The sequence below is a fragment of the Solanum pennellii genome, chromosome 2 (genome assembly GCF_001406875.1).
Source record: "Solanum pennellii chromosome 2, SPENNV200".
Taxonomy (NCBI): Eukaryota; Viridiplantae; Streptophyta; class Magnoliopsida; order Solanales; family Solanaceae; genus Solanum; species Solanum pennellii.
The window spans coordinates 56,154,662-56,178,725 of record NC_028638.1 but is presented as its reverse complement, the minus strand read 5'-3'; the positions used below and the strand labels follow the sequence as shown (position 1 = coordinate 56,178,725).

The 24,064-nt window shown below is 33.9% G+C and overlaps 4 protein-coding genes and 1 pseudogene across 10 annotated transcripts; 1 reads left to right on the top strand and 4 right to left on the bottom strand.

Annotated features, from left to right (window-relative positions):
• Positions 1-1,681: 1,681 nt before the first annotated feature.
• LOC107010188 lies at positions 1,682-3,344 on the bottom strand (annotated as a pseudogene).
• Positions 3,345-5,206: 1,862 nt separating this feature from the next.
• LOC107010312 (geraniol 8-hydroxylase-like) lies at positions 5,207-7,707 on the bottom strand. Its single transcript, XM_015209589.2, has 3 exons — positions 6,934-7,707; positions 6,156-6,603; positions 5,207-5,891 (listed from the first exon to the last, which is right to left on the bottom strand). The coding sequence occupies exons 1-3, from the start codon at positions 7,383-7,385 to the stop codon at positions 5,289-5,291; spliced, it is 1,503 nt and encodes a 500-aa protein (XP_015065075.1). The 5' UTR covers positions 7,386-7,707; the 3' UTR covers positions 5,207-5,288.
• Positions 7,708-12,941: 5,234 nt separating this feature from the next.
• LOC107010317 (geraniol 8-hydroxylase-like) lies at positions 12,942-14,893 on the bottom strand. Its single transcript, XM_027914228.1, has 6 exons — positions 14,580-14,893; positions 14,453-14,518; positions 14,029-14,122; positions 13,713-13,886; positions 13,256-13,546; positions 12,942-13,040 (listed from the first exon to the last, which is right to left on the bottom strand). The coding sequence occupies exons 1-6, from the start codon at positions 14,891-14,893 to the stop codon at positions 12,942-12,944; spliced, it is 1,038 nt and encodes a 345-aa protein (XP_027770029.1).
• LOC107010310 lies at positions 13,750-21,320 on the bottom strand. 7 transcript variants are annotated; one of them, XM_027914835.1, is made up of 14 exons: positions 21,178-21,319; positions 21,011-21,073; positions 20,876-20,929; positions 20,685-20,780; positions 20,436-20,522; positions 19,768-20,346; positions 18,866-19,342; positions 18,289-18,347; positions 18,102-18,204; positions 17,911-17,990; positions 15,659-17,221; positions 14,809-14,880; positions 14,447-14,714; positions 13,750-14,122 (listed from the first exon to the last, which is right to left on the bottom strand). In XM_027914835.1, exons 1-11 carry the CDS (start codon positions 21,235-21,237, stop codon positions 16,723-16,725), a joined length of 2,157 nt encoding a protein of 718 aa, XP_027770636.1. In that variant the 5' UTR covers positions 21,238-21,319; the 3' UTR covers positions 13,750-14,122; positions 14,447-14,714; positions 14,809-14,880; positions 15,659-16,722. The 7 variants fall into 7 exon arrangements, with proteins under 7 accessions (XP_027770636.1, XP_015065071.1, XP_027770640.1 ...); XM_015209585.2 differs by having other exon boundaries at positions 14,447-14,880; positions 15,659-16,051; positions 16,895-17,221; XM_027914839.1 differs by having other exon boundaries at positions 14,447-14,880; positions 15,659-17,164; positions 21,178-21,320.
• A 102-nt stretch (positions 21,321-21,422) lies between these two features.
• Positions 21,423-24,054, top strand: LOC107010309 (pentatricopeptide repeat-containing protein At3g50420). The gene has a single exon (XM_015209584.2). The coding sequence runs from the start codon at positions 21,740-21,742 to the stop codon at positions 23,897-23,899; it is 2,160 nt and encodes a 719-aa protein (XP_015065070.1). The 5' UTR covers positions 21,423-21,739; the 3' UTR covers positions 23,900-24,054.
• The last annotated feature ends 10 nt before the right edge of the window (positions 24,055-24,064 follow it).

Below are 24,064 nucleotides of genomic sequence, written 5' to 3'. Positions count from 1 at the left end.
TGATTATTTCCAAAGTTATTACTACTAAATATCCATATTATCTGTCGGTTAATCCATTTAGTATTGTTGTTAAACATAGGAAGGCCGTCTTTGTTTATTTTGACCCGTCCATATCTTGATTCAATCCACCCGTTTGTCACTCCTCGCAGTTGAGGAGTATTAGCATCAGGCTCTGCGCAATCACCATTAACGGAACCTAATTTGTTCTTCATGGAGAGGGATCACATGCATGCTCCTCCTCCTCCATGATCGATATCCCATTCCATCAAAAGAAACAAGAACAAGCCATTACTCCAGAGCTGTCTAACAGGGCCGTTTCAACAAGTTTGGGGTTCATAGAAACCTTATTTCTTAGTTGCATATGTCAACTGAATAACTATAAAATACTCAATGTAATCACGAGAGAAGACTCGAGAAGGTAGGGTATATGGAAACTGTAAGAATGTAAAAAAATAAAAAAAATAAGATCAATTTGATAAATAAACACTTAATAAATATGTTGTAGATCAATATGAACCAGTAAAATAAAATTGAAGGAGTATGTAAAATAAACATAAAATAAATTGGCGTGTTTGTGAAAAGAACCTCAAAGAGTTGCATGATACATTACTTGAATTTCTAAAGTTGGTTGTTGTTTGACAAAGTTGCTTGTGTTGGCATTTGGAGGCTTTGTGTTTCACGTTTGATGTAAAAGTCTCTGTCCAACTATTTTAGTTTGGTGGGTATTTCAATCCAAAATGTATTTCATTAATATACTCTCTCCGTTCAATATTAGCTAATTATCTTATTAAAAATAGTTGTTTTATATTATTTGTCTATTTATTAAATTAAGTAAATATTAATTAAATTATTCCTATATTACCCTTGCAATTACGACTTATTTTGAAAGTGTTCACATTTTTTGTAAAATTCCCAAGAATTTTTTTAAAGAATGAATTAGTAAAATTATCGTTTTATCTATGATTTCTTAATATGTGTATATAAAAAATGATCTCAACTAATATGAGACGTACAAGGGAGTAGTAAGTCATTTCTGTACAAATATGTAAACCAGTGAAAAAATTTAAAAGGTCGCGCGAATCTATCACTTTCCATACAAATCTCTCATGAGTTAATAAAAAAAAAAGGTAAACAAAGGATGAGTTAAAAGAAAAAAAAAAGTAAACAAAGGATCCTTTGAGTCCTTTGATTTTGGCTTCGCTGAAGGCAATTGATGTAAAAATGACCTGTCGACGTCTAAGAATATTCATCCTCTCTGTCCAGAAATGTGTTACTCATTTTCATAGTCAAAGTCAGAAAACTGCCCTCCAATTCTGCTCTCATTGCAAAAATATAGTCAAACTTCAGACAAAAGCATGAACAAAAAACAGCTAACGAACACGAACATGATGAATTGATGAGAATTGTGAAACTTTAAACTATCAAAGATCATTTAGTTCTGGCTGGCTTTAGGATTATGAAAAATATGCCAGATTTTATAATATTACTTGTCCAACAATACTTGTTCGCTATTGACTTTGTTTACTTTTATGAAACTATAAAGATGGTTTTATCGTTTCACCCTTTAAATATAAAAAATACAATGTATTAAGAAAATGCAGTAGGAAAATAACTACTAAAATTACCTAAACTAGTAGTAGTAATTAAATTTAGATTTTCAAAATATTATTCATAGGACCTGTGCGTTCTTAAATTATTTCTTCACTTCATTTCCTCTTCTTTCTGACTTTTAGCACCCAAAATCAAGTCAGTTAACAAAAACCTTTTTTTTTACATCAAGATTCATTTTGTTTGCAAATTCAAAACTTGATGGGCCGGGGCCTCTTAGCGTCCCCTAGCTAGAAAACCGTGAAACAAGTGAGTTATACCCCGATCTCATCTCCAAAATATATGTAAAGAAACAGACAATCTGAATTATTCGCCAAATATAACTGTCTCATGTTGACTTATTACATGCTCAATTTTGAAGCGGAAGAGGAACAGCTAGCAAAGGACGAAATCTCGGCAGTGAAATAACTCTTCAACATCCAAATCTTCTGGTACAATATCGCCTTCAGCTTTCCAATCAAATGAGTTCAACAATGAACCCAACATCACAGAAAGGGTCCTGGTTGCTAAAGGTAACCCTGGACAAATTCTTCTACCAGCACCAAATCCAAATGCCAGAGGATCCTCCCATATAGCTGGATCACGGCCTATTGACCATATGTGCACTAACACTCGAGAGTCTTTTGGAATAAAATAGCCACGCACCTCCACGTCTTGATCTACCTTTTGAATCAAAAGGGGAACTGGTGGGTGTATTCGCAAGGTTTCTTTCACTATGCACTGCAAATAAGGGAGACGGACAACATCAGCTTCTTTGATTATCATGCCTTCCCCAATAACATCAACAAGCTCACTTTTATCTTTATTCATTTATGTATGGTTGTCTCATGACCTCTACCATTGCCCATTCTAATGTATTTGAAGTTGACTGCGTTCCCGCAATGAAAAGGTCCTGCAATATAACCTAATCTAAGAGATGCCGAAAATTGATAAATTGCAAAGTGAATTATGATACTTACACATCATTATGACTTTTTTCTCGTGTAAATTGACGGCAACTATTACAGCTATCTCTGATATTATATGTAATGGATCGTTTATAATTCTGAGGCTGTAAATAATGTGTGTTCTTCTTTAAACATAAATAGAACAATATAATGTACAGGGCCTACGACTATAGCTCTTCCACAAATATATGTAACACTGAATGCATCTCTGCAATTTGGCCAAAGAGGAAGGATAAATTAAATCCAGTAACATACAGATAGACCAACAAAGGTCAAACGCATAACCCAAGGGAAGAAGTTGAAAGTACCAGGCTTAACCGCTCTATGTGATTTCTGTCAAGTGCCTCAGGATCTTCTTTACTGGTATTTAACAGAACGTCAAGAACATCAGCGCTACCAATAGTTTCTGATTTCCTCCTTGCCTCCAATTTTTCATTAATCAATCCCTCGATCTGTTGGAAGCAACTTACCTAAATGCTTGCCTACTCTTCGCCTTATACCTTGAGGATCAATCGTTTTAAACATGGGGAAATAGTCAGCCAAATTTGGCTTACTAGCTTCTTCCGAGAGGTTCGACACTAAATCCTTGAATTCTTTACCTGAATTTGCACAGAAGTCCACAACATCCTTGGAAAAAATGGTATTGGAAAGTATATTCAAAGAAGTCTCGACAGCAGCTTGGCCTGGTGGAAGCTTCTTCTTACATCTTTTGCCTATTGAGAACAAACGAACGCACAAGAACAAAGTCCATACAAGTAGCGATCCACCTACAATCACTACATAATCCATTCGCTTCTTCTACGAAGAAGCTGTTGCATTATCTACTGCTCACTTACACATACAACATACGTTGCTTTCTGCGCTCATTATTATAACAGTAAACTCACTGTCTCGCTAATTTTAATGCAGAAAATCTGTTATGATTAGCTTGAATTGCCTCCGTCACATTTTATGGGCAATATTAAGAAATTTAATAAATAATGAAAATTTTGAATTGTTTATTATATTGCGTTTTTTAAGTTAATTTATTTTTCCATCTTTTCTTAAATGTATTAGCGTACTATTTTTAAATTAAGTGGGACCAATAAGGGTAAAAGAGAAATTGTACCTAAAAATACTTGCCATATAAAAAATGTGACATTCTTTTTGGGACGGACAGAAAAGTAAATGATGTCACATAAAATGGAACAGAGAGAGTATGTATTTTATTAAGGATAAAATAAACCTTTCAAATTTAAATTATTGTTTACATTTAAAATAAACAATTATTCTAATAAATATTTTTATTTAGAAAATGTGTTATATCCCAAAAAATTTCACTTAATATAAACTAGAATGGGTGCTAAATATAAAATGTTATCGTTCTATCTTAAATTGGACAGGGTATCAATGCTTATTTAGTTTTCCTTTTATCTTATAACATTATGCTCATTTAATAATCGATGATATGTGGCTAACGGATTATGAGAAATTAAAAATTCTGGTATAAGGACACTCCTATCTAGCAGATACAAATAACATGTTGCGCCATGTGAGCCTTCCGGCCATGATTTTTTAATGACTATAAATTTAAACAAATGACATATATGTATTGATTTGGTGCGGGGTAGAGCCATATACGTTTTAAGGTGTCCAATTGGACACCCTTCGTTGAAAAACGATATATATACAAGTACAATTTTGATTTAATATTGGTATATATAAAAGTTGGATCTCTTGAAATGACTAAGTGAGATGCTGTGGAATTGGCAATAGTTGTTGCAATCCTACAATTTGCCCAGTTTCAATTTCCCGCAGGGTGTTTCATTTTATTTTATAACAAAATATCAACATAATATTTTAGTTTCAAGTTTCAATAGACATGAGGAATTATAATAATGAGTATCAAAAAAAGGTTTGACTTCTATAAATATTGCTTAACTTGATTATTTGTTTTGGTAGTTTAAATTATCGTTTTATTTTTAAAAAAATACTATTAAAAGTTTGGACATTCTTAATGAAATTCCTGACTACGCCACTGGCTTGGTATAAATACCCCGTGCAGGTAAGTTTTACACGTTATGCTAGGTTCCATCTTTTATGTATAAAACGTTTAGAATTCCTTTTATACAAACCGATTCACTATCTCTTTCTTCGAGTTAATATGTTAAAAGATCACTAAAATTTATCAAGCAAAGTCACAAAATTTTATTTTGTATCAATAAAATTACTCAAATTAGACCTTTATATCAATAAGATCATTCAATCAATTTCTTATTAAAAACAATTCACATCACAAATAAATAGTAATTTTTTATATTATGTTCATGATTAAACTACTAAATATATGACTCAAAATTACTATTTCATTATAAGATACTAAAAATTCAAAATAAAAAATAAGTTAGTCAAACTTTGAAACTAAAATTTTCCAAACTATCGTGGATACAAGGAACACCACTTTTATTTTATTTTTTAAAAAAAATTAAAAAATAGATTCACACAAACAAAAAACTGATTAAGCCATCACAGCCAGTATGGTTAACGATTGAAACTTAATTTATCAAATTTATCAATGACTTATCGAAATTGATTAAACTAACGGAGCAAATGCGGCAGCCGTCATTGCAATAATGAAGCAGTAGCAGTGTACCAAATGAAATTTGATAAAATTATACAAATACAAAAGACAATAGTACCTTTATTTAAAAGAGAGAAGAATACAGCAATAATTATATTATTACATGACAACGCTTAAAGCGGAATAGGTATAGCTTGTAAAGGACGCGATCTGGCTAGTGTAAAACCAAACTTTTCTTCAACATCCAAATCTTTAGCTGCAATTTCGCCTTCAGCTTTCCAATCAAACGAATTCAACAACGAACCCAACATTGTAGATAATACCGTTGTCGCCATAGTTAATCCTGGACAAATTCTTCTACCAGCACCAAATGGAATGAGTTCAAAATCCAGGCCAAGAACGCCCATTTTCAAATCCAAAAATCTCTCAGGGTTAAATGTGAGAGGATCCTCCCATGTAGCTGGATCACGACCTATTGACCATATGTTCACTAACACTTGAGAGTCTTTTGGAACAAAATAGCCGAGCGCCTCGACGTCTTGATCAACCTTGCGAATCAAAAAGGGTACTGGAGGGTGCATCCGCAAGGTTTCTTTCACTATGCACTGCAAGTAAGGGAGACGAGCAATATCAGCTTCTTCGATTATCGTGCCTTTGCCAATAACATCTGCTAGCTCACTTTTAGCTTTATTCATTATGTATGGTTTTCTCATGACCTCTACCATTGCCCATTCTAATGTACTTGAAGTTGTATCCGTTCCCGCAACGAAAAGGTCCTGAAATATAAATAGTAACTGTCAGGGATGCAATAGGGTATATATTTAAATGAAGGAAGAAGTTACAAGTAAACTAATGAGGTATAACAGAGTACCAAATGACTAATAAACAGAGGGAAATTCAGGATTTTTAGCGTTTTAAGCACTAAATTCATTGTATTACAATTCAAATTACAGGTACATAATTACTATACTATATTTTCTCAAATAAGTAGTCGAAAATAATTGTTGAAACTGCGCACTTAATGAAGGTGAAGCAGTTACCAGGCACAAGTGTTGTATATGATTTCTGTTGATTGCCTGCGGATCTTCTTCGCTAGTATTCAACATAACTTGGAGAAAATCTGTTCTACTGCCATTGGGTGATTTCCTCCTTTGATCCAATCGTTGATCGACCAATCCCTTTATAATCTGGTGAAGCAGCTTATCGAAATGCTTGCCTGTGCGTCGCCTTATCCCTTGAGGATCAATCCTTTTCAAGAGGGGAAAATAATCGGCGAAATTGGGCTTACCAGATTCCTCCAAGATGCCCCTGATCACATCCTTAAATTCTTTACCTGAATTTGCATAAGGGTCCACTACATCCTTAGAAAAAATGGTACTGGAAAGTAAATTAACCATGGTCTCGAAAGCAGCTTTGCCTATATTCACTGACTCGCCTGTTTGACTACACTTGCTGCAATAACCAATAAAATCTTGCATCTTTTGGGACCTGACCACATACATAACAAGTCACAAAATCAATTTTAATGAGTAATGACGTGTTTGTTCACTTTGACTTCATCGAATAAACCTAATCATTTTTATTTTGATTTTGTAAATGTATTAACAAGTCTACTAAAGATATATGCATATGAACTCAGTTATTCTAGGGATTCAACACAAACTCAAATACATAAAATCAAATTTGAGGTGGTAATTTTACAATAGAATAGCCTTTAAGTTTAGTAATTTTATAAAATTGACTTTATTACATAATTATTCATAGTTGAGTATAAGGATATATCTAGACTTATTTTGATCAATTTAAACCGACCTTTACCTGAGATGCAGAGTTGCGTCAAGCTTGTTGCCGGATAAGAGATTAGAATTCAAGATTTTCCTCATACTTCTCCATAGAGAGCAAACAGGTAGAAACACCACAGAGAGGTGATGGTGATTATTGGTACAGATTGCATCTGGGATTGTTCTGCTGGAGAAGGCCAAATCCTGTTTTTGCAAGACTTGTTTTGCCACGGTTGGTGACGATATTACCACTGTAGTTATTTGCCCCATTCTGAGGCTTATTATTGGCCCATATATTTGGGCAAGCCTAGCAAGTGACTTGTGAGGTTGATCGCCAAGAATACTATGCAAATTTCCAATCAATGGAAGGGGAATAGGCCCTGGTGGAAGTTTTTTGTTGCTTCTATTGCTTATTGCTACCCAATGAATCCATTGAAGCAAAGTCCAGGCAAGTAGTAATCCACCTACAATAATGACTACATAATCCATTGGGTGACTTATATTATTTTCTAGTATGGCTATGGTTATATATATACTGCAACATCCATTTATCCTACTCCTGGGCTGGGATGTAAAAAGATTTATAATGAGAACTTGTTGAAGTTTATTCAGGATTGATCTTTCTTTATCTCAGAGTCTATAAACTCTCTACCACTGTAGATGTAATATAGGTAGTAGTGACTATTGTGGAGTTAATAACTTTGATACTCACTCAACTATCAATTGTTTTCGCAGAAAGTCACTCAACTTTCATTTTCAACTCAAAAGTCACTCAACTATGATTTCTTTGCACAAAAAGTCACTCAATTTCCATTTTCAACTCAAAAATTACTCAACTATGACTTTTTTGCACAGAAGACACTCAACCTATTTAATTGTTTTTTCATTAAAATTTAGTGACATGAAATTTTAATTATTAACATAAATTTTAAGAATCAAATATATATCCATTTATACCATTTAATGATCCGCCCATTTAATCAAACCCGCTAAAAATATAATATTAAACATTTTATTTTTACTATTAATTCACTAGAAGAATGTGGGAGACAAGGGAGAATGATTTAGGGAAATTAATAGTAAAATAAAATGTTCAATATTATATTCTTAGGGAGAATGAGGGGAAAATGCACAAGTACCCCTCTCCACCTATGTCCGAAATTTCAGAGACACACTTATACTATACTAAGGTTCTATTACCCCCTGAACTTATTTTATAAGTAATTTTCTACCCCTTTTCAGCCTACGTGGCACTAGCTTGAAAAAAAAAGTCAATCAGCGTTAGGCCCACGAGATAGTATCACGTAGGCTAAAAGGGGTAGAAATTATTAATAAAATAAGGTCAAGGGGGTAATAGGACCTTAGTATAGTATAAGTATGTCTTTGAGATTTCGGGCACAGCTTGAGAGGGTACTTGTACATTATCCCGAGAATGAGTGACTTTTGAGTTAAAAATGAAAGTTGAGTGACTTCTTGTGAAAACAATTGATAGTTGAGTGACCATCAAAGTTATTAACTCAACGGTTGTGGATTAGAGTTGATTAATTCATAAGTTGCTACCTTAGGCTAAAAAGGAATGTATTTTATCTACTAGTTTGAATACGACGAGATAATCGTCAAAGTTCTCCCTTTTTAGATCTGGTTACACTACTTAACCTCTTATCAACAAGGCATGGGAAGGGGACCTGATTAGATTGTAGGTGGCTTTTTAAGTCTGTTTGTTAAATTTCAGGGCTCAACCTTGGACAAGTGACGAAAACTACCAAGTTGGGGTACAGTAGGGCAGAAAGAATTTCTGGAAGAGTAGTGAAATGCGTAGAAATCAGATAGAACATCAACGACAAAAGCACTCTATTGGGCCGAACTTACATGCATTGAGCCTTATCAATTCCGATAAAGAGGTCTTTTATCCTCCCCAATCCCCATCTACTTTCACCTCGACTCCCCAAAACCAATCCATTGAGAGTTCTCTCAACGAGCGGAAAGAGAAATTGGAGCTTTTATCTCATAAACAGTGGACGCTCCAATTAGTAGATTTATTCCACCAGCAGAAGTCGTAACAACAGCATACAGTACTATTTACTAATTACTAATGAAACACAGACTTTCCAATAGATATTTTTTAGGGAGAGGGCCCTTTTGTACCCTCATCTCGTATGTTTTCCGTTTCACGCGGACTCTGTTTTAGGCCAAATCACCCAGAATAAGTTCTTCATCTTTATTAGTCGTATACGAGATGGATCAAAGTACCGAGACTCAAACCACAATGAAGTGACATTTTTTTAGCCGACCCCTTGAAAGTGGAACTTGCAAAATGTTGATAATAACATTAAACAATTATCAAAATGTATGTTGTTCTTTTTTAGACCGATTAACAACATTAAGTGTATCATATAAAATGAAGAGGGAGTATAATTTAGGGCGGACAAAATAATTTGAGAAAACAAGTAATGACTCATTAGATATGAGTTAGATAATTGATTTTTGAAAATGGATGTTATCCATGTTGCCAAATGCCAATACATATTTGTTGTTTTAATTTCTTCCTTTATGCGAGTTTAAGTTCATTTAACCTTTTAGTTATTTAATCCATTAATTATGAGAGTTTAAGTTCATTTTACCTTTTAGTTATTAATCCATTAATTATCCCTATTAAATATAGGTAGATGAAATATTTTATTGGAAAACTTACAAAAATATACTATAAAAAAAAATATTTATCATTTATATCAATAATATTTTTTTTCTTGTATCACTTTTAATGCACTTTTAATTCATATTGCAAAAAATAATTTATCATTCATAATACAAGCTTTATTGATAGATAATACATTTATCACACATTTTAATACACTTATAATACAATGTGTCAACTTCTTATGAAACAAGCATAATATATTTTTAAAAGTAGTTATAATACATATTATTACATACTTAATTTTACTTTTAACACATATTACAGATTTAATATAATATTATTATAAATAATAATAAATAAAAAAATATCGCTAAAATCAGTAATCATTTATTTAAAAAAGCATCTAAATATTTTATTTTTTTTTTATTCATCTTTATCTAACTTATTTCGACTCGTTTATATTTAATCCATTCCATTTATTTGTCCCTCCTACTATAATCCAGTCAACAATTATTCCATCTTTTGTTTTTATGGAAACTGCCGAGAAGCTCTACAAAGTGAAAGAAATCAATTTTTCTCGTATGGTTGTGTTCCCTGCATGCACCATTAATCTCAAAATCCTTCTTTGAGGTTTAGGGTGGCTGTACTACGTACTTAGGGATGGCAATAGGGTGGGCGAATTGAATTTAAACCGCAAAATTTTTAATTTATTTCATATAGTATAATAGTCTCTCTCCTTTTCAATCCGTCCCCCATAGATCTGCCATACATAATTTTTATAATATTCTTTTTCTAGTTAAGTTTGTTATTAAAGATAAAATTCATACAAAAAAGTTCATTTCATTTAGTTATATTAATTTAATAGGATAATGACTTAAAAAAATATTTTTAGAGGTCAATTGAGAAACATGTAAGAAATTATATTATTTTTTATTGAGTTGTTTGCATTTACTATCATGAATAGTTTATTATCTTTAAAGAAATTATTTTAATTAATATGCTCTATCTCTCTTATAACATGTAAAAAATTAAAATTAAGTTTGAAGCCACATAAAATTACATATACCCACAACTCATGCCGCCTCACATTAGTTTAAAAAAATTCACTTCAATCCGCATCGCATCCTACCCTCCCAATAAAACCTTAAACTTATCCCGCCCCGTATAGCCTTAAACCCATTCAGCCTCGCCCCGCCCATTACCATCCCTTTTCCCTATATGTATTGTTCGCTTAATTTCAAAATTAGTGACCTAGTTTATTTGATACTAAAAAATTTTTAAAAAAGTTATTTAATTTTATATTCCTAAATAAAAATTATGTTAAATATACCAAGTAAAACGTTAAAATAAAATATTAATAAAAAAAAAGTTCTTTCTAAATAAAGTGAGGGAGTACTACTGCTTTCAATTATAACAACCTTTGTTTTGTTCTTATCATCTCCGTCTTCGGCTGATGCTGACCTATAACCAAATTGCATTTTGAATTAAATTGATTTTTAAAAAAATTGATATTTGATTAAGTTTAGTTTTTAAATTTGAAAAATTGATATTATTTAATTTGATTTTGGTTTTATTAAAAAATAATAGCAAAAATAACTAAATCAATCCCATAAATTAGATATATAAATTTTATAATTATTTATATATTATTCATACATAAATAAAAAATATTTTGTTAAATTTTAATTAATTTAAGTCTTTAACTTTACCATTTTCTCAAGCCCAACACTTTAGCCCAAGTATAACAATCTCAAATCCAAGTCCATAAAAATCTATTTTTGTCTTTACCTACTGTACTTCACATAAAATAGTAACATTTTCTCTTAAATGAATCGTTTTCTTCGTGTAATGATAACTCTAGTATTGTTTAATTGTTTGACTAAACCAAAATTAGTTTTTTTGTAGATTGTTCATGTACTTGGTGTTTGTGTTTATTAAGATACGTATATCGTTAAAAAAATTATTACTTTCAAATGGATTAAACCAAAAAAATTAAACCAAACCGAATCAAACTGACAATAATCATATTGATGGTTATTTTTTTCGTTTTGTTTTAGAAATTTGAAAAACCGACTAGATTGATTTGATTTTAATTTTAATTAATAACCGATCTAAATCGAACCACGAACATCCCCATAGTAACCTATTTATAATTCGGTAATACTATAACTTAACAAATATATTTGATAAATATATTAAGTTTTCAAGTACTAGAAAAAAAAAATACTCCAGCCAAATCTCATTTTGGAAATTTTTAATTATTTTAAAATTATCTGAAACTTTTATACTTTCTTTTTGTCTAAGTAATACTTGTTTATTATTATTTTTACGTATTTAAGAAATTATAAATATAAGTATAATTTTACTATATCATTATTCAAATAAAATAAATACAATATCTTTAAAATATAATAAAAATGACTTAAATTAATTTCATAAATAAAGTAGAAACTAATGTTAAGTTATTTTATTAATTTTATAAAATAAATAAAATATTATTGGACATCAAATAAAGTATTGAATAGAGGGAGTACTTTTTATAAAAACATTCATTATTTATATACCATAGGTGAGTCATTTAATTCACACATGTTCTATTCTCTCACTTTCCCTTCACTTCATCCACTTTCTTTTTCAAGATTTATTTTGTTCCATAATTATCAATTTAATGATTAGCATAGCAAGAGAAAGAAGAAACGTGTACAACTCTGTACATGATACAGTTTCAAACCATCTACATGGAAGGTGAGTTACCGCAACAAATGAGCCTTGGAAGTTGGGTTGTTCTGGGTTGATTTGAATAGGTTATTAGTTAATATTAAAATTAAAATCAAATTAATTTAATTGATTTTAAATAATCAAAATCAAACTAAATCATATGTAATATATATTTATTGATTTGATTGTTATCGATTACAATATGATTTAGTTCGATTATTAAGTATATATAGAAATAAAAATAAAAGAAGCAATTCATTCAATAGTAAAAAGAGTAATAACAATCAATCCAAAACAAAAAAATTGTTAAATAACTGACATTACATATGTTTTAATCACTAACTTTATTGTGAATAAAGCTTCAAATTTTTCTATTCTAGAAGGAAGAGATAGTGACATTTTCAGTGCCACAAAGAATTGTCAAACACTAGTATACATGAAAGTGATTGAAATCAATAAGCGATAAATGCTCTCACACTTGAGACATTTTTGCTTTCACAGGTAAATTATAAATCCATTTTGATAAAATATATAGAAGATATTTAAAATTATCTTTACCATAATAATATATAACTGCTGTCAATAATTAAAATTACTCCTATAAAAGAGTGTACAAATACAAAAGACAATAGTCAATAGTACCCTTATTTAAAAGAGAGATGAATACAACAATAATAACATGCCGACGTTTAAAGCGAAATAGGGACAGCTCGTAATGGACGCAATCTCGCAAGTGTAATGCCAAACTTTTCTTCTACATCCAAATCTTTCTTCTGCTGCAATATCACCTTCAGCTTTCCAATCAAATAGTTTAAACAATGAGCCCAAAATTGTAGATAATTTCGCTGTTGCTAAAGTTAATCCCGGGCAAATTCTTCTACCAGCACCAAATGGAATGAGTTCAAAATCTTGGCCACAGACATCCATTTTCGAACTCCAAAATCTCTAGGCTTAAATGTGAGAGGATCCTCCATGTAGCTGGATCACGACCTATTGACCATACGTTCACTAACACCTGAGAGTCTTTCAGGACAAAATAGCTGCACGCCTCAACGTCTTGATCAACCTTGCGAATCAAAAAGGGTACTGGAGGATGCATCCGCAAGGTTTCTTTCACTATGCACTGCAAATAAGGGAGACGAACAATGTCGGCTTCTTTGATTATCTTGCCTTTGCCAATAACATCTGCAAAGTCGGTTTTAGCTTTATTCGTTATGTATGGTATTCTCATGACCTCTACCATTGCCCATTCTAATGTACTTGAAGTTGTATCCGTTCCCGCAATGAAAAGGTCCTGCAATATGAATAATTATCAGGTATGGATGGAAGAAGTTAAAAGGAACCCAATGAAGCATAACAGAGCACTGTGGAAAGTAATTGCTCAAAAGGTGTCTATTCCTCCAACTGTGCAATTAAAAAGTTACCAGGCACAAGAGTTCTATATGATTTCTGTCGAATACCTGCGGATCTTCCTCACTAGTATTCAACATAACTTCAAGAAAATCTGTTCTACTGTCATTTGGTGATTTCCTCCTTTGCTCCAATCGTTCATCGATCAATCCCCCAATCAGCTGTAGCAACTTATCAGAATGCTTGCCTATGCGTCGCCTTATCCCTTGAGGATCAATCCTTTTCTAACAGGGGGAAATGATCGAACAAATTGGGCTTACCAGATTCTTCCATGACGTCCCAGACAACATCCTTAAATTCTTTACCTGAATTTCCATAAGGGTCTACTACATCCTTGGAAAAAATGGTATTGGAAAGTAAATTAACCATGGTCTCGAAAGCAGCTTGGCCTACATTCACTGACTCCCCTGTTTGGCTACACTTGCCGCAATAACCAATAAAATCTTGCATCTTTTGGGACCTGAACACGTACATTACAAGTCACAAAATCAATTTTCGCTACTAGTACATGTTTGTTGACTATGACTTAAAAGAGTTACGTTTGGACTTGGTAATTGCTTTAAGAAGAATTCTACTAAATATTTATACATATTTTAATATGAAATGAGTTACCCGAGGGTTGCAACACAAACTCCAACATATAAAATCAAATTTGGAGACTAAGGATATATAGTTTGGGAGAATCAAAGCTTCTAATATAGGATAAAAATGCATTTTTTTTCTTCTAAAAAGTAAAATAAAAAAACATGGCAGGTTAAATAAATTTTGATCAAATTAAACCGACCTTTACCTGAGATGCTGAGTTGCGTCAAGCTTGTCGCCAGAGAAGAGATTAGAATTCAAGATTTTCCTCGTACTTCTCCATAGAGAGCAAACAGGTAAAAACACCACAGAGAGGTTATGGTGATTATTGGTACGGATTGCATCTGGAATTGTTCTGCTGGAGAAGGCCAATTCTTGTTTTTGTAAGACTTGTTTTGCCACTGCTGCTGAAGATATTACCACTTTGCCCCATCCTGAGGCTCATCATTAGCCCATATATTTGGGCAAGCCTGGCAAGTGACTTGTGAGGCTGATCACCAACAATATTATGCAAATTTCCAATCAACGGAAGGGGAATTGGCCCTGGTGGAAGTTTTTTGTTACCTCTCTTACTTATTGCTACCCAACGAATGCATTGAAACAAAGTCCTTACAAGTAGTAATCCACCTACAATGACTACATAATCCATTGTTGATTAAATAATATATATGTGTCTTATAAAGTAGCGGTTATATATATATATAAAAAATATACTGCATCATCCATTTATCCTAAATGTACAAGGTGTTTATCACGCAAAACCTCTGGGCCAGTTGGGTACTCTTTCCGAAGTAGTAATCCATTTATTATCTGTTTGAAAATCGAATATTTTATCTATTTTTTGTTTAACCTATTCCAACGTAACCGACCCGTACATATTTGATCCCTATTATCAACAATTATTTCTTTTTTATGGAAACTGCCGAGAAGTTCTCTGGAGACTGGAAGTCAAGAACAGCTGCTAGCACTGTTGTGTTCCCTGGCCCTGCATGCATGATGCATGCACCTTGAGTTTTAGGGTTGTTGTAGAACGTACTACTACTTTTCAATTGTAACAACTTTTGCTTTGTTGTTTCCTTTCTGTTTAACAAATTGTACTACATAGGCTTTTAGTCATGTAGGGTTAATATCACCAATAATCTTGTCAATGTCATGTAGGCTTAATTTTCTACAACCTACTCGATCGATTTCATATACATCCAAAATGAAATCTGGAAATGTTTACATTCTCACCAGAGCAGAAAATATCTCAGATTCCAAAAATTGAAACCAAATCAACCTTAAATCCTCTTATAGAGGTTGATGCTAGCTGCATTGGTTAGCTTTAGCACGTACTCCATTCTAATTAACTCCTAACATAGACATAACCACCTCCTAACAGTAATTAACAGCTAAATGGAGATCAGCCACTTACTGTTTTATTCTAACTGCTTTGCAGATTCTGCCAACTCTAAAACCTTTGACCTTGGCTAGGCACTTGATGAGAGATTTTTAAAAAGCACCTGTCGACATCTAAGAATATACATCCTTTCAGTTCAGAAATGTGTTACACATATCCATAGTCAAAGTCAGAAAACTCGCCTCAAAAGTTGCAGTCAAGAATGCTAGTACTGGATTCATATCCAAGCCATATTTTGCTCTAATGAGTCCAGAGATATCGTCCCTTTCAAGTTGCAGTCATTTTCAACTAGCTGACGTCAAGTTGGCATGTGGACTACGATCGAACATGGATTTCAAGGCGATAGGTCAACAGCAAGCGAGCTATTATGGTCTGTCATCTCCACAGATCTCCTGAAATCGCGTCAAACTGCAATGAAGAGTATTAGATAATTTCTGGTAGCAACAGTGGCCTCCCATCCCTCCTTTCCCGAAAAGACTTAGCCCCCTGAAGTAATGTCTGGCTAGTGACATTGTGGCAACACAACTTCCTGCCTCAAAGTTTAGAGTTTACAAAAACTCAGAATTCTTTCACAAAAAACAGAGTTCGCGAAAACTCAATATTCTTTCACAAACTCTGCTTTTTGAAAAATTTCAAACATATGCCTCCTTATTAAGAACTCGCTGATAGAGTCTCTCCAAAATTAGAACAAAATGCCAACCAGCAAACTAACATAAATAGTAGCTTGTAGAGTAAAAATGTGTTCACTGGATTTTGACCCATAAAAAGGGAGGAAAAAACACACCATCCACTTGCATTCTACAGCACATTCACCTCAGATATTTCAAAACCCAACATCATTAATGATCCAAGTGATCTTTTGAATTTTGATCACAAGCCATTATGAGTACAATGCACTGCACTCCTGTTTCCGTCCTACAACTTGATACTACTAACTGAACAATGGTATGAATGTTCTTGAAATGCATGCATGATTCTAGAAAAATAGTTATGAAATGATTGCAAATAAAAACTTAAATATCAAAGTAAGAATCGCTTAACCCAACTCTGAAGAACATCCAATGAACCCAATCTAAACATCAAACAAACACTTTGCCTACTTTAAGCAACTTACAGCTTATTATAAGAACTCTTATTATTAGGAAAGATGACATAGAAATAATAAATATATTATGGAGTTCCAGAGTGTGATGCAATCTCCAGAATACAATAGAAACTAATGAAAACCCCAAATGTGTCAAACGTACATACCGACGTAGTAGCACTATTGGATTATAAGGAAACAGGTTCTTTTGGTGAAGGCTTTCAATAGATGCTTTAAGTTGAAAAAGGCAGTTCCTTGCGCATTCAAACGGTGACATCTGAGTTACATAGTCCTCATTGTGACATCCGTAGGCTTTCTTGCGTTTGGAGTCAGGTGGTAAAGTATCTCCACTAATACAACTCGACACAAGTGTTATCTCTCCCATAGAGTTATGATCATCTGCTGAAAACTTTTTCCTTTTTCTGCTTCGACATTTTCTGCTCCATGAAAATTCGATAAATATGTTCCAAGAATCACTTACCTTACGCAGACACCTATGAGGATGCAGGAACAAATTTAATTGCAACATCATACATGGATAAAGTCAACATATTTTGTTTAAGAAGGGCTAATGTTGTCGCCTTTCTCTGAAATTGAATTTTTTATTCAAATTTGAAGCAATTATCAGAGAAATGGATACGCAATGTTTAATTTAAATGGAAGAACATGTGGTACACTTTCGTTAAGTTAATCCCAATTTATGTGGCACACTTTCGTTAAGTTTATCCCAAGAACGACACCTTTCTATGTTTAGAAACCATTTAACTTTAAAATTCTCACTTTACCCTTAATGATATGATTTACAAATTGCAACCACACAAATTTTTACGACTTGTTCTAGAACACATGTTTCAAAAGTCTTTCTTTCTTAAATTCAGTGCTTAGTCCAACACAGAGGGAGTAGAGTTTTACGAAGAGCTTACGACTCTTGTAATTCTGAATATGCAAACATGGTACAGCTGGAACTTCTTACATGGAGTAAAATGGTTTGCGAATTTTGATTACACTTAAATATTGGGAGAAAAAGATGGTTTGCAAATTTGGAACTAGTATGCTTTATTCATATAAAGGTTGAGCCTGTCAAAACACCATACTTAGTCTACATATTGATACTTATAGATCTTATAGCCATGTCCAAATAGTATATAAGAAAATAAAATGCAAAGTTATAACTTATACGTACCTCAAAAGATATTCAGCAGAGCTAGCCCCTGTGTCTTTTGAGATGAGATAATCAAGAAGAACTTGATGATCATAGTGTATCTGAGAGGACGGTAACATAGCAAAACTACTCAGCATGGGTAATTCAGTATTTTGATCGTGACAGCAGAGGAAAAAAAAAAAGAAATGCACAAGGGGATGTTTTGTACTTACTCCAGCCAAGAATAGGTGAAAGAAATGGATTGGGTGAAAAAGGTGTGAGATCAGAGAAAACTCTCTCACTTCATCATCTGATAAAGCCACTTCATTAGTAAACCTACATACAACATGATGCACTAAAACAACCGCCATATACAACTTCACATCATCTCCAGAAATAGCAAATATACATTCAACTCACTTTTCAGAGTAAAATGGCAAGCATAACATTTGCAAGAGCATTTCAAATAGAATATCGTCCTACAATTTAACAATAGTAAAAGAAAGTCAGAAAAGTGAAGACAGCCGGACCAGTAAACATATAGTAAGATATCCTGGGGTACTTTAACATACAAGGACAGGAATCAAATCAACCAAATACAAAGTTTTAGCAGAGGTCTATGCCATGGACACAATTTCATAGTAGGAAGTATACTAAAACCTAGAGGCGAGCCAGAAACCATTTTGTAAGAAATAGGCGATTCACAATCTTCTATTTTGTTATTGAAAAATAATAACAATTTAATAGATAAAGCTTGGAAGCCAAATGTAGGCAATTCTTAATCATTGGAAGTCCAAAGAGATGCAGAGTACTGAAGCAACTGCATATACAAGGTATTGTCCAGCTAATCTCATACCAACAGTTCTAAAACTTATTAGACCTTGAAAATCAGATATAATCATGAATTTATAAAAGTCAATTCAAAATTTTTATATAGAGATCCTGAAACAAAAGAACAAGTCAAAAGCAACATGTCATTGTGAGCAAGTGGACAAACCTCTTGCATATATAGCTGCAAGAAGGATGAGACAAAGTCCATGCATTTCTCGGAGTACATGTCATGGTCAATAAAACAATCACCAGGGAGAAGCTCTCTGAGCCACTCATGGAGCTCTAGCAAAGCTTTCCTTCGACTGCAACACTTGGGATTCATGTCAAAGCTTGAGCAAGACTTAAGATTTTTACAAGCATAATGTTGATCAGTCGTTTCTTTCATGCTCAGCAAACTAGAGGAACATTTGAGGAAAAGGAAAATAGACAGCCGTTGTAAATGCTTTGATGAAATCCATTTATTCCCCATATCAAATGTCATTACCCCAAATGGCGAACCTTCGAGATATATATCTAGAACAAACTCCTGCCCCTCAATAGGTTTGGATAATACATCTTGAAAGTATGTGTGGATTAGATCCAACCACGAAATTACAATTGAGTGCTCCCAATGGATTTGGTTACTAAGTCGAATCATGAGTATCTGTAAAATGGACAGTTAGTGCAACCACAAACTCAACTCAGTTAATGATCACATTGGTGCATGATATTTCAAATAAAATTTTAAATATACCTATCACACTATCACACCACTGTAAATAACATAAGGAGCATAAATGGAAAAAATGATTATTAGAGCAAACGCAAAGAACAAGAACCCCTCATCATATCCACCTAATGGGCTAATTGGAATATTTTAGACTGAATGCAACATCAAAGAAGGGTAAATCCCTCTTAATATTAAATACCGTGCAAGTGGATGTGAGATTTAGAGAACTTCTAGGTGTAGAGAACCCCCTGATTTGCCTCAAAAGACAAATTATTTAGTATTAGAAGGAAATGGACTTGAATTGAACGGAACGGCTACAGATGCTAGTGAATGAGAAAGAGTTGAGAAGAAATTCATACCAACATCTTATATTTAAGATATTGACAGATCGCAACATTGTCAGAGTGTTGTCCATTACTAAGGCATGATGACAGTATTCTTGGAAGCAGGTTTTTTATTTCAAAAATAAATGGATGCTCTGCTGAAGTGATGACAGCAGCATCTGTCCAACCACTTTTAACCAACGAACAAAGTAACCGAAGAATGTATCCTTGAAATATTAGTATTGACTTCGGTTTTTCTTCTTGCATTTGAAGCAAGCGGTCTGAATTGGAGTCCCCTTGAACATGGTAAACCTCCGACAACAAATTCCACGGCATATTTGAGATAAAATAAATGGTAGCCTCCAAGAAAATGTTGAAAAATTGATCAATAAGATCCCGATTCAAATGTTTCAGTACATTGTGTAGAACTCTCATGATAACAGCTGCCGTTGACCAACTTGCACTTTTCAAGCTGAGCTTCATTAAAGAAGAAGGTGAAGGATCCCCACTCAAGTCTTTGACCTCCATCTTATGTCCCATAGAAGAAAGACCATTAAAAATCGAAATTTCCACACAAAGATACAGTAAATTCATATATTCACCCCAACAGCTTTCCTGCAAGATAGAACTTGTAAAGAAACACAAAATATAAAAACGAAGAACTGCCTATGTAGTGATTGCGGAAGCACTGTCGTATGACATACAGATTCAACCAAAAAATCAGAAACAGCCACCAGGATATTGCCAACTAGGTGATTCATATATGCATTCTCCATCGCAACCACGACCATCTGCAGATGGGAAATCATAAGACAGTTGTCAGGTTGAATTAGAAGTGATTTCAAACAAAACAACAAATGCGCGTGAGATGAAATCTTAGGTTACTAGAACCTGAAAAATTGGAACCCGTGTATCATATATCATAATGGGGTATTCGAATTGAAAAGACCTACCAAGACCTGAATAACATTAGTTAAACAATGATGATTAGCAGCATGTGACTCGGGGATTATTCGACCTCCACCAACAGAATTTCCCTCCATATCCTGCTAATAAATTCACACAAACAAACAATGTACCCTAAGATAATTCCAAGCAAAATCATATTTCCACAACAAAGAGATACACAGAGGAAGATTCTTACAAAGCTGTTATCGGACTCATATTCCTTCATCCACAGCTTAATTTCTGCATAAACCTAAAAGTAGGGACTTTTCAATCAATCAAGTCTGCCTCAATTCAAAACACGAAACCCAGAATTGGTAAATAAAGTAACAACCTGTGAGAGAGCAACTAAAAGTTCTTTCTCCGTTTCTTTGGTTACCGAAGTAGACCCAGTTTCCTGCAGAGGAGTAGAGTTCCATTTCTATACAATGAGAAGAAGAAGAAAAAAATAGAGAGAGGCTAGTAAGAATCAGTTGCGGCGAAAGAGTAGAGTGAGCTTACAGTATAAGGACGGAGGTAATGATCAATTAGAGAACAGAGACGTGAGTGTTCCTTCGCCATAATTTCCAACCTTCAGAAGCAACTCGCTTCTCTTTTTCTTTTGTGGTATATGTATGTACTTCTTAATTAATTAAACAAAAAATTTTAAAAAAATAGTATTAAACTCTCAAAAGTATTTATTTTAAAAAAAAAATTGAACATAACGAGTTTGACTAATGCGATTTACATCCCAACGTGATAAATAGACTATTACACAATATCGATTTACCACAAATGTTCACCAAAAGGTAACAGTTGTAGTAGTTGCACACTATCTGGAGTTTCAAAAATATATATACATACAAAAACACTTCTCAAATAAACAAACATAATTTTTTATAAAGATATTTAATAGAAGTGTTTATCAAAATAGTCGTTTTTTAGCTGCTTGGCCAAAAAAAAAAAAAACCTCTAAAAAACATTTTTAAAATTTTGATTAAACAGTAATTATTATTGCTCCAAAATATATTGACTGAACACTATGTTTCAATAGTAGGTAATCCATGACAAGAGCTACCAACTTATGCCACCATTGAGTGAGGCCTCTTCCATAGCAGCACTTGTCATCAATAAGTGCAACTCCATAACCTCAATCAGCAAAGCACGCCAGCTCCATGCCCTCATCCTCACTTCTGTACCCGCCACCTCCAGAACTCCTTATGTATTCAACAACATTCTCTCCATGTACGCCCGATGTGGGTCTATCCAAGACTCACATATCCTGTTCGACAAAATGCCTGACAGAAACGTTATCTCATTCAACGCCCTCATTTCCGCCTATTCTCGATACCGCCACCTTGCCCGTTGGACTTTCCATTTGCTTGCTCAATTGCAAAGTGAGAGCCTAAGACCGAATGGGTTAACTTTTACTAGTCTTTTAAATGCGTGTTCAGGTATCAAGAATCAGGTATTAGGCTCTATGCTTCACTCCCAGTGTATAAAGTTTGGATTTTTATACGATGTGTGCGTTCAAACCTCTGTTCTTGGGATGTACTTAAATTGTGGAGTTTTGGATTGTGCAGAGAAAGTTTTTTGCTACATGTATGATAAAGATTCCGTGGCTTGGAATACTCTATTCTTTGGGTATTTGGAAAATGGTAAGACCGTGGAAGGCCTTCAGCTGTTTGGCACCATGTTGAGGACTGGAGTTGTTCCTACGAATTTCACTTATACGACATTGTTGAGTGCTTGTAGCAGGTTAAGAGACCATCTTTCTGGGAAATTGATTCACTCCAAAGTGATTGTTTCAGGGACTGCACCTGATTTGCCCTTGTATAATGCCATGCTCGACATGTATTCTAGTTGTGGTGATAGTGAAACAGCTTTGAGAATCTTCAGAAAAATGAAGAAGCCAGATTTAGTTTCTTGGAATTCAATGTTATCGGGGTACGCAACAAATGGAGATGGAGAGAAGGCAATGAGGATCTTCATCCAATTTGGACAATCTTCTCACTTCACCCCTGATGAATATACATTTGCAGCTACAATTTCTGCTGCAGGAGCATTGCCAGCAGCTGAGTGTGGGATACCACTTCATGGCCAAGTTGAGAAGGTGGGGCTCAGTGTAAGTGTATTTGTTGCAAGCACACTTATATCAATGTACTTTTGCAATGGGGAAGTTGAGTCTGCTCAAAAGGTTTTCATTAATATCCTCGACAAGGATGTTGTCCTTTGGACTGAAATGATTGCTGGACATTGTAGGATCGGTAATGCTGAGAACTCTATTAGATTGTTCCATGACATGTTACAGGAAGGCCACAAGGCTGATGAATTTACTCTTACCAGTGCCTTAAGCGTGTGTGCTGAAGTGGTAACTATGAGGCAGGGTGAAGTGATTCATTCCCTGGCTGCCAAAACAGGCTATAGTGCTGACATGACCGTTTGTGGGAGTCTGGTTGATATGTATGCTAAAATTGGAAACCTTGCAGCTGCAGAGCTTATGTTTTCCAGTGTCACCATGCCTAATCTAATATGCTGGAACTCAATGCTTGGTGCATATGGTTACCATGGGAAGGCAGAGGAGGCATTTAAGATGTTCAATGATATTTTACAACACGGCCTAAAACCAGATCATGTAACATTTATCTCTCTGCTTGCAGCATGTAGCCACTGTGGTTTGGTCAACCATGGTATATATTTCTGGAATAAAATGAAAGAAAATGGCTTAAAACCAAGCCTGAAGCATTACTCCTGCATGATCACTTTGTTGAGTCGAGCTGGATTGCTGGAGGAAGCTGAAAATGTTATAATGGAATCACCCTTTGGAGTTGAATGTCTTCAATTATGGAGAATTTTACTGAGCTCCTGTGTAAGTAAAGGAAACCAGATAATAGGAATACGTGTTGCGAAGCAGGTTTTGGGGATGGATGCAGAAGACAGTGCAACAAATGTACTGCTTTCCAATTTATTTGCTTCAACTGGTAGATGGGGCGGTGTTTCTGAGATTAGGAGAAAGATAAGGGTACTTACGTTGGAAAAAGATCCTGGTTTAAGCTGGTTAGAAGTTCTGAACAATACTCATGTGTTCTCTTCTTGTGATCACACACATCCACAGTATGATGAAATAAGAGTTGAGTTGCATAGATTACTAGCAAACTTGACACAGTCAGAAGCAAATCAATTTATACTGGATGCTGAGGCTGTGGAAATAGGATCTAGCCTCCATTGGTTTGAATCAGAATGACTGCCAACTGAAATCTTTGATAGGCCATGGAGCTCAAGATTCAGCCAATCTCTTCTCCAAAATGATTACTAGTATAAATCTTCGTCTAACAGTTGGTTCTCAATTTGTTTCAGATAGTAATTTTTAAAAATAAGGTATTCGTTATTTTTATTTAAAACCTTGGGA

Excerpts from the sequence above, each read along its gene's own strand:
- LOC107010309 (XM_015209584.2), top strand. The coding sequence starts at position 21,740 with ATGCCACCATTGAGTGAGGCCTCTTCCATAGCAGCACTTGTCATCAAT.
- LOC107010312 (XM_015209589.2), bottom strand. The coding sequence starts at position 7,385 with ATGGATTATGTAGTCATTATTGTAGGTGGATTACTACTTGCCTGGACT. Across the intron at positions 6,604-6,933 it reads GACGCAACTCTGCATCTCAG|GTCCCAAAAGATGCAAGATT; the intron begins GTAAAGGTCGGT and ends GTATGTGGTCAG. Across the intron at positions 5,892-6,155 it reads ATATACAACACTTGTGCCTG|GACCTTTTCGTTGCGGGAAC; the intron begins GTAACTGCTTCA and ends TTTATATTTCAG.
- LOC107010310 (XM_027914834.1), bottom strand. The coding sequence starts at position 21,237 with ATGGCGAAGGAACACTCACGTCTCTGTTCTCTAATTGATCATTACCTC. Across the intron at positions 20,930-21,010 it reads TTTTAGTTGCTCTCTCACAG|GTTTATGCAGAAATTAAGCT; the intron begins GTTGTTACTTTA and ends CCCTACTTTTAG. Across the intron at positions 20,347-20,435 it reads CTGATTTTTTGGTTGAATCT|GAAAGCTGTTGGGGTGAATA; the intron begins GTATGTCATACG and ends TCTATCTTGCAG.
- LOC107010317 (XM_027914228.1), bottom strand. The coding sequence starts at position 14,893 with ATGGATTATGTAGTCATTGTAGGTGGATTACTACTTGTAAGGACTTTG. Across the intron at positions 13,547-13,712 it reads CTAGTGAGGAAGATCCGCAG|GACCTTTTCATTGCGGGAAC; the intron begins GTATTCGACAGA and ends TTCATATTGCAG. Across the intron at positions 13,041-13,255 it reads ACTCTCAGGTGTTAGTGAAC|GTGATATTGCAGCAGAAGAA; the intron begins GTATGGTCAATA and ends GGAAAGCTGAAG.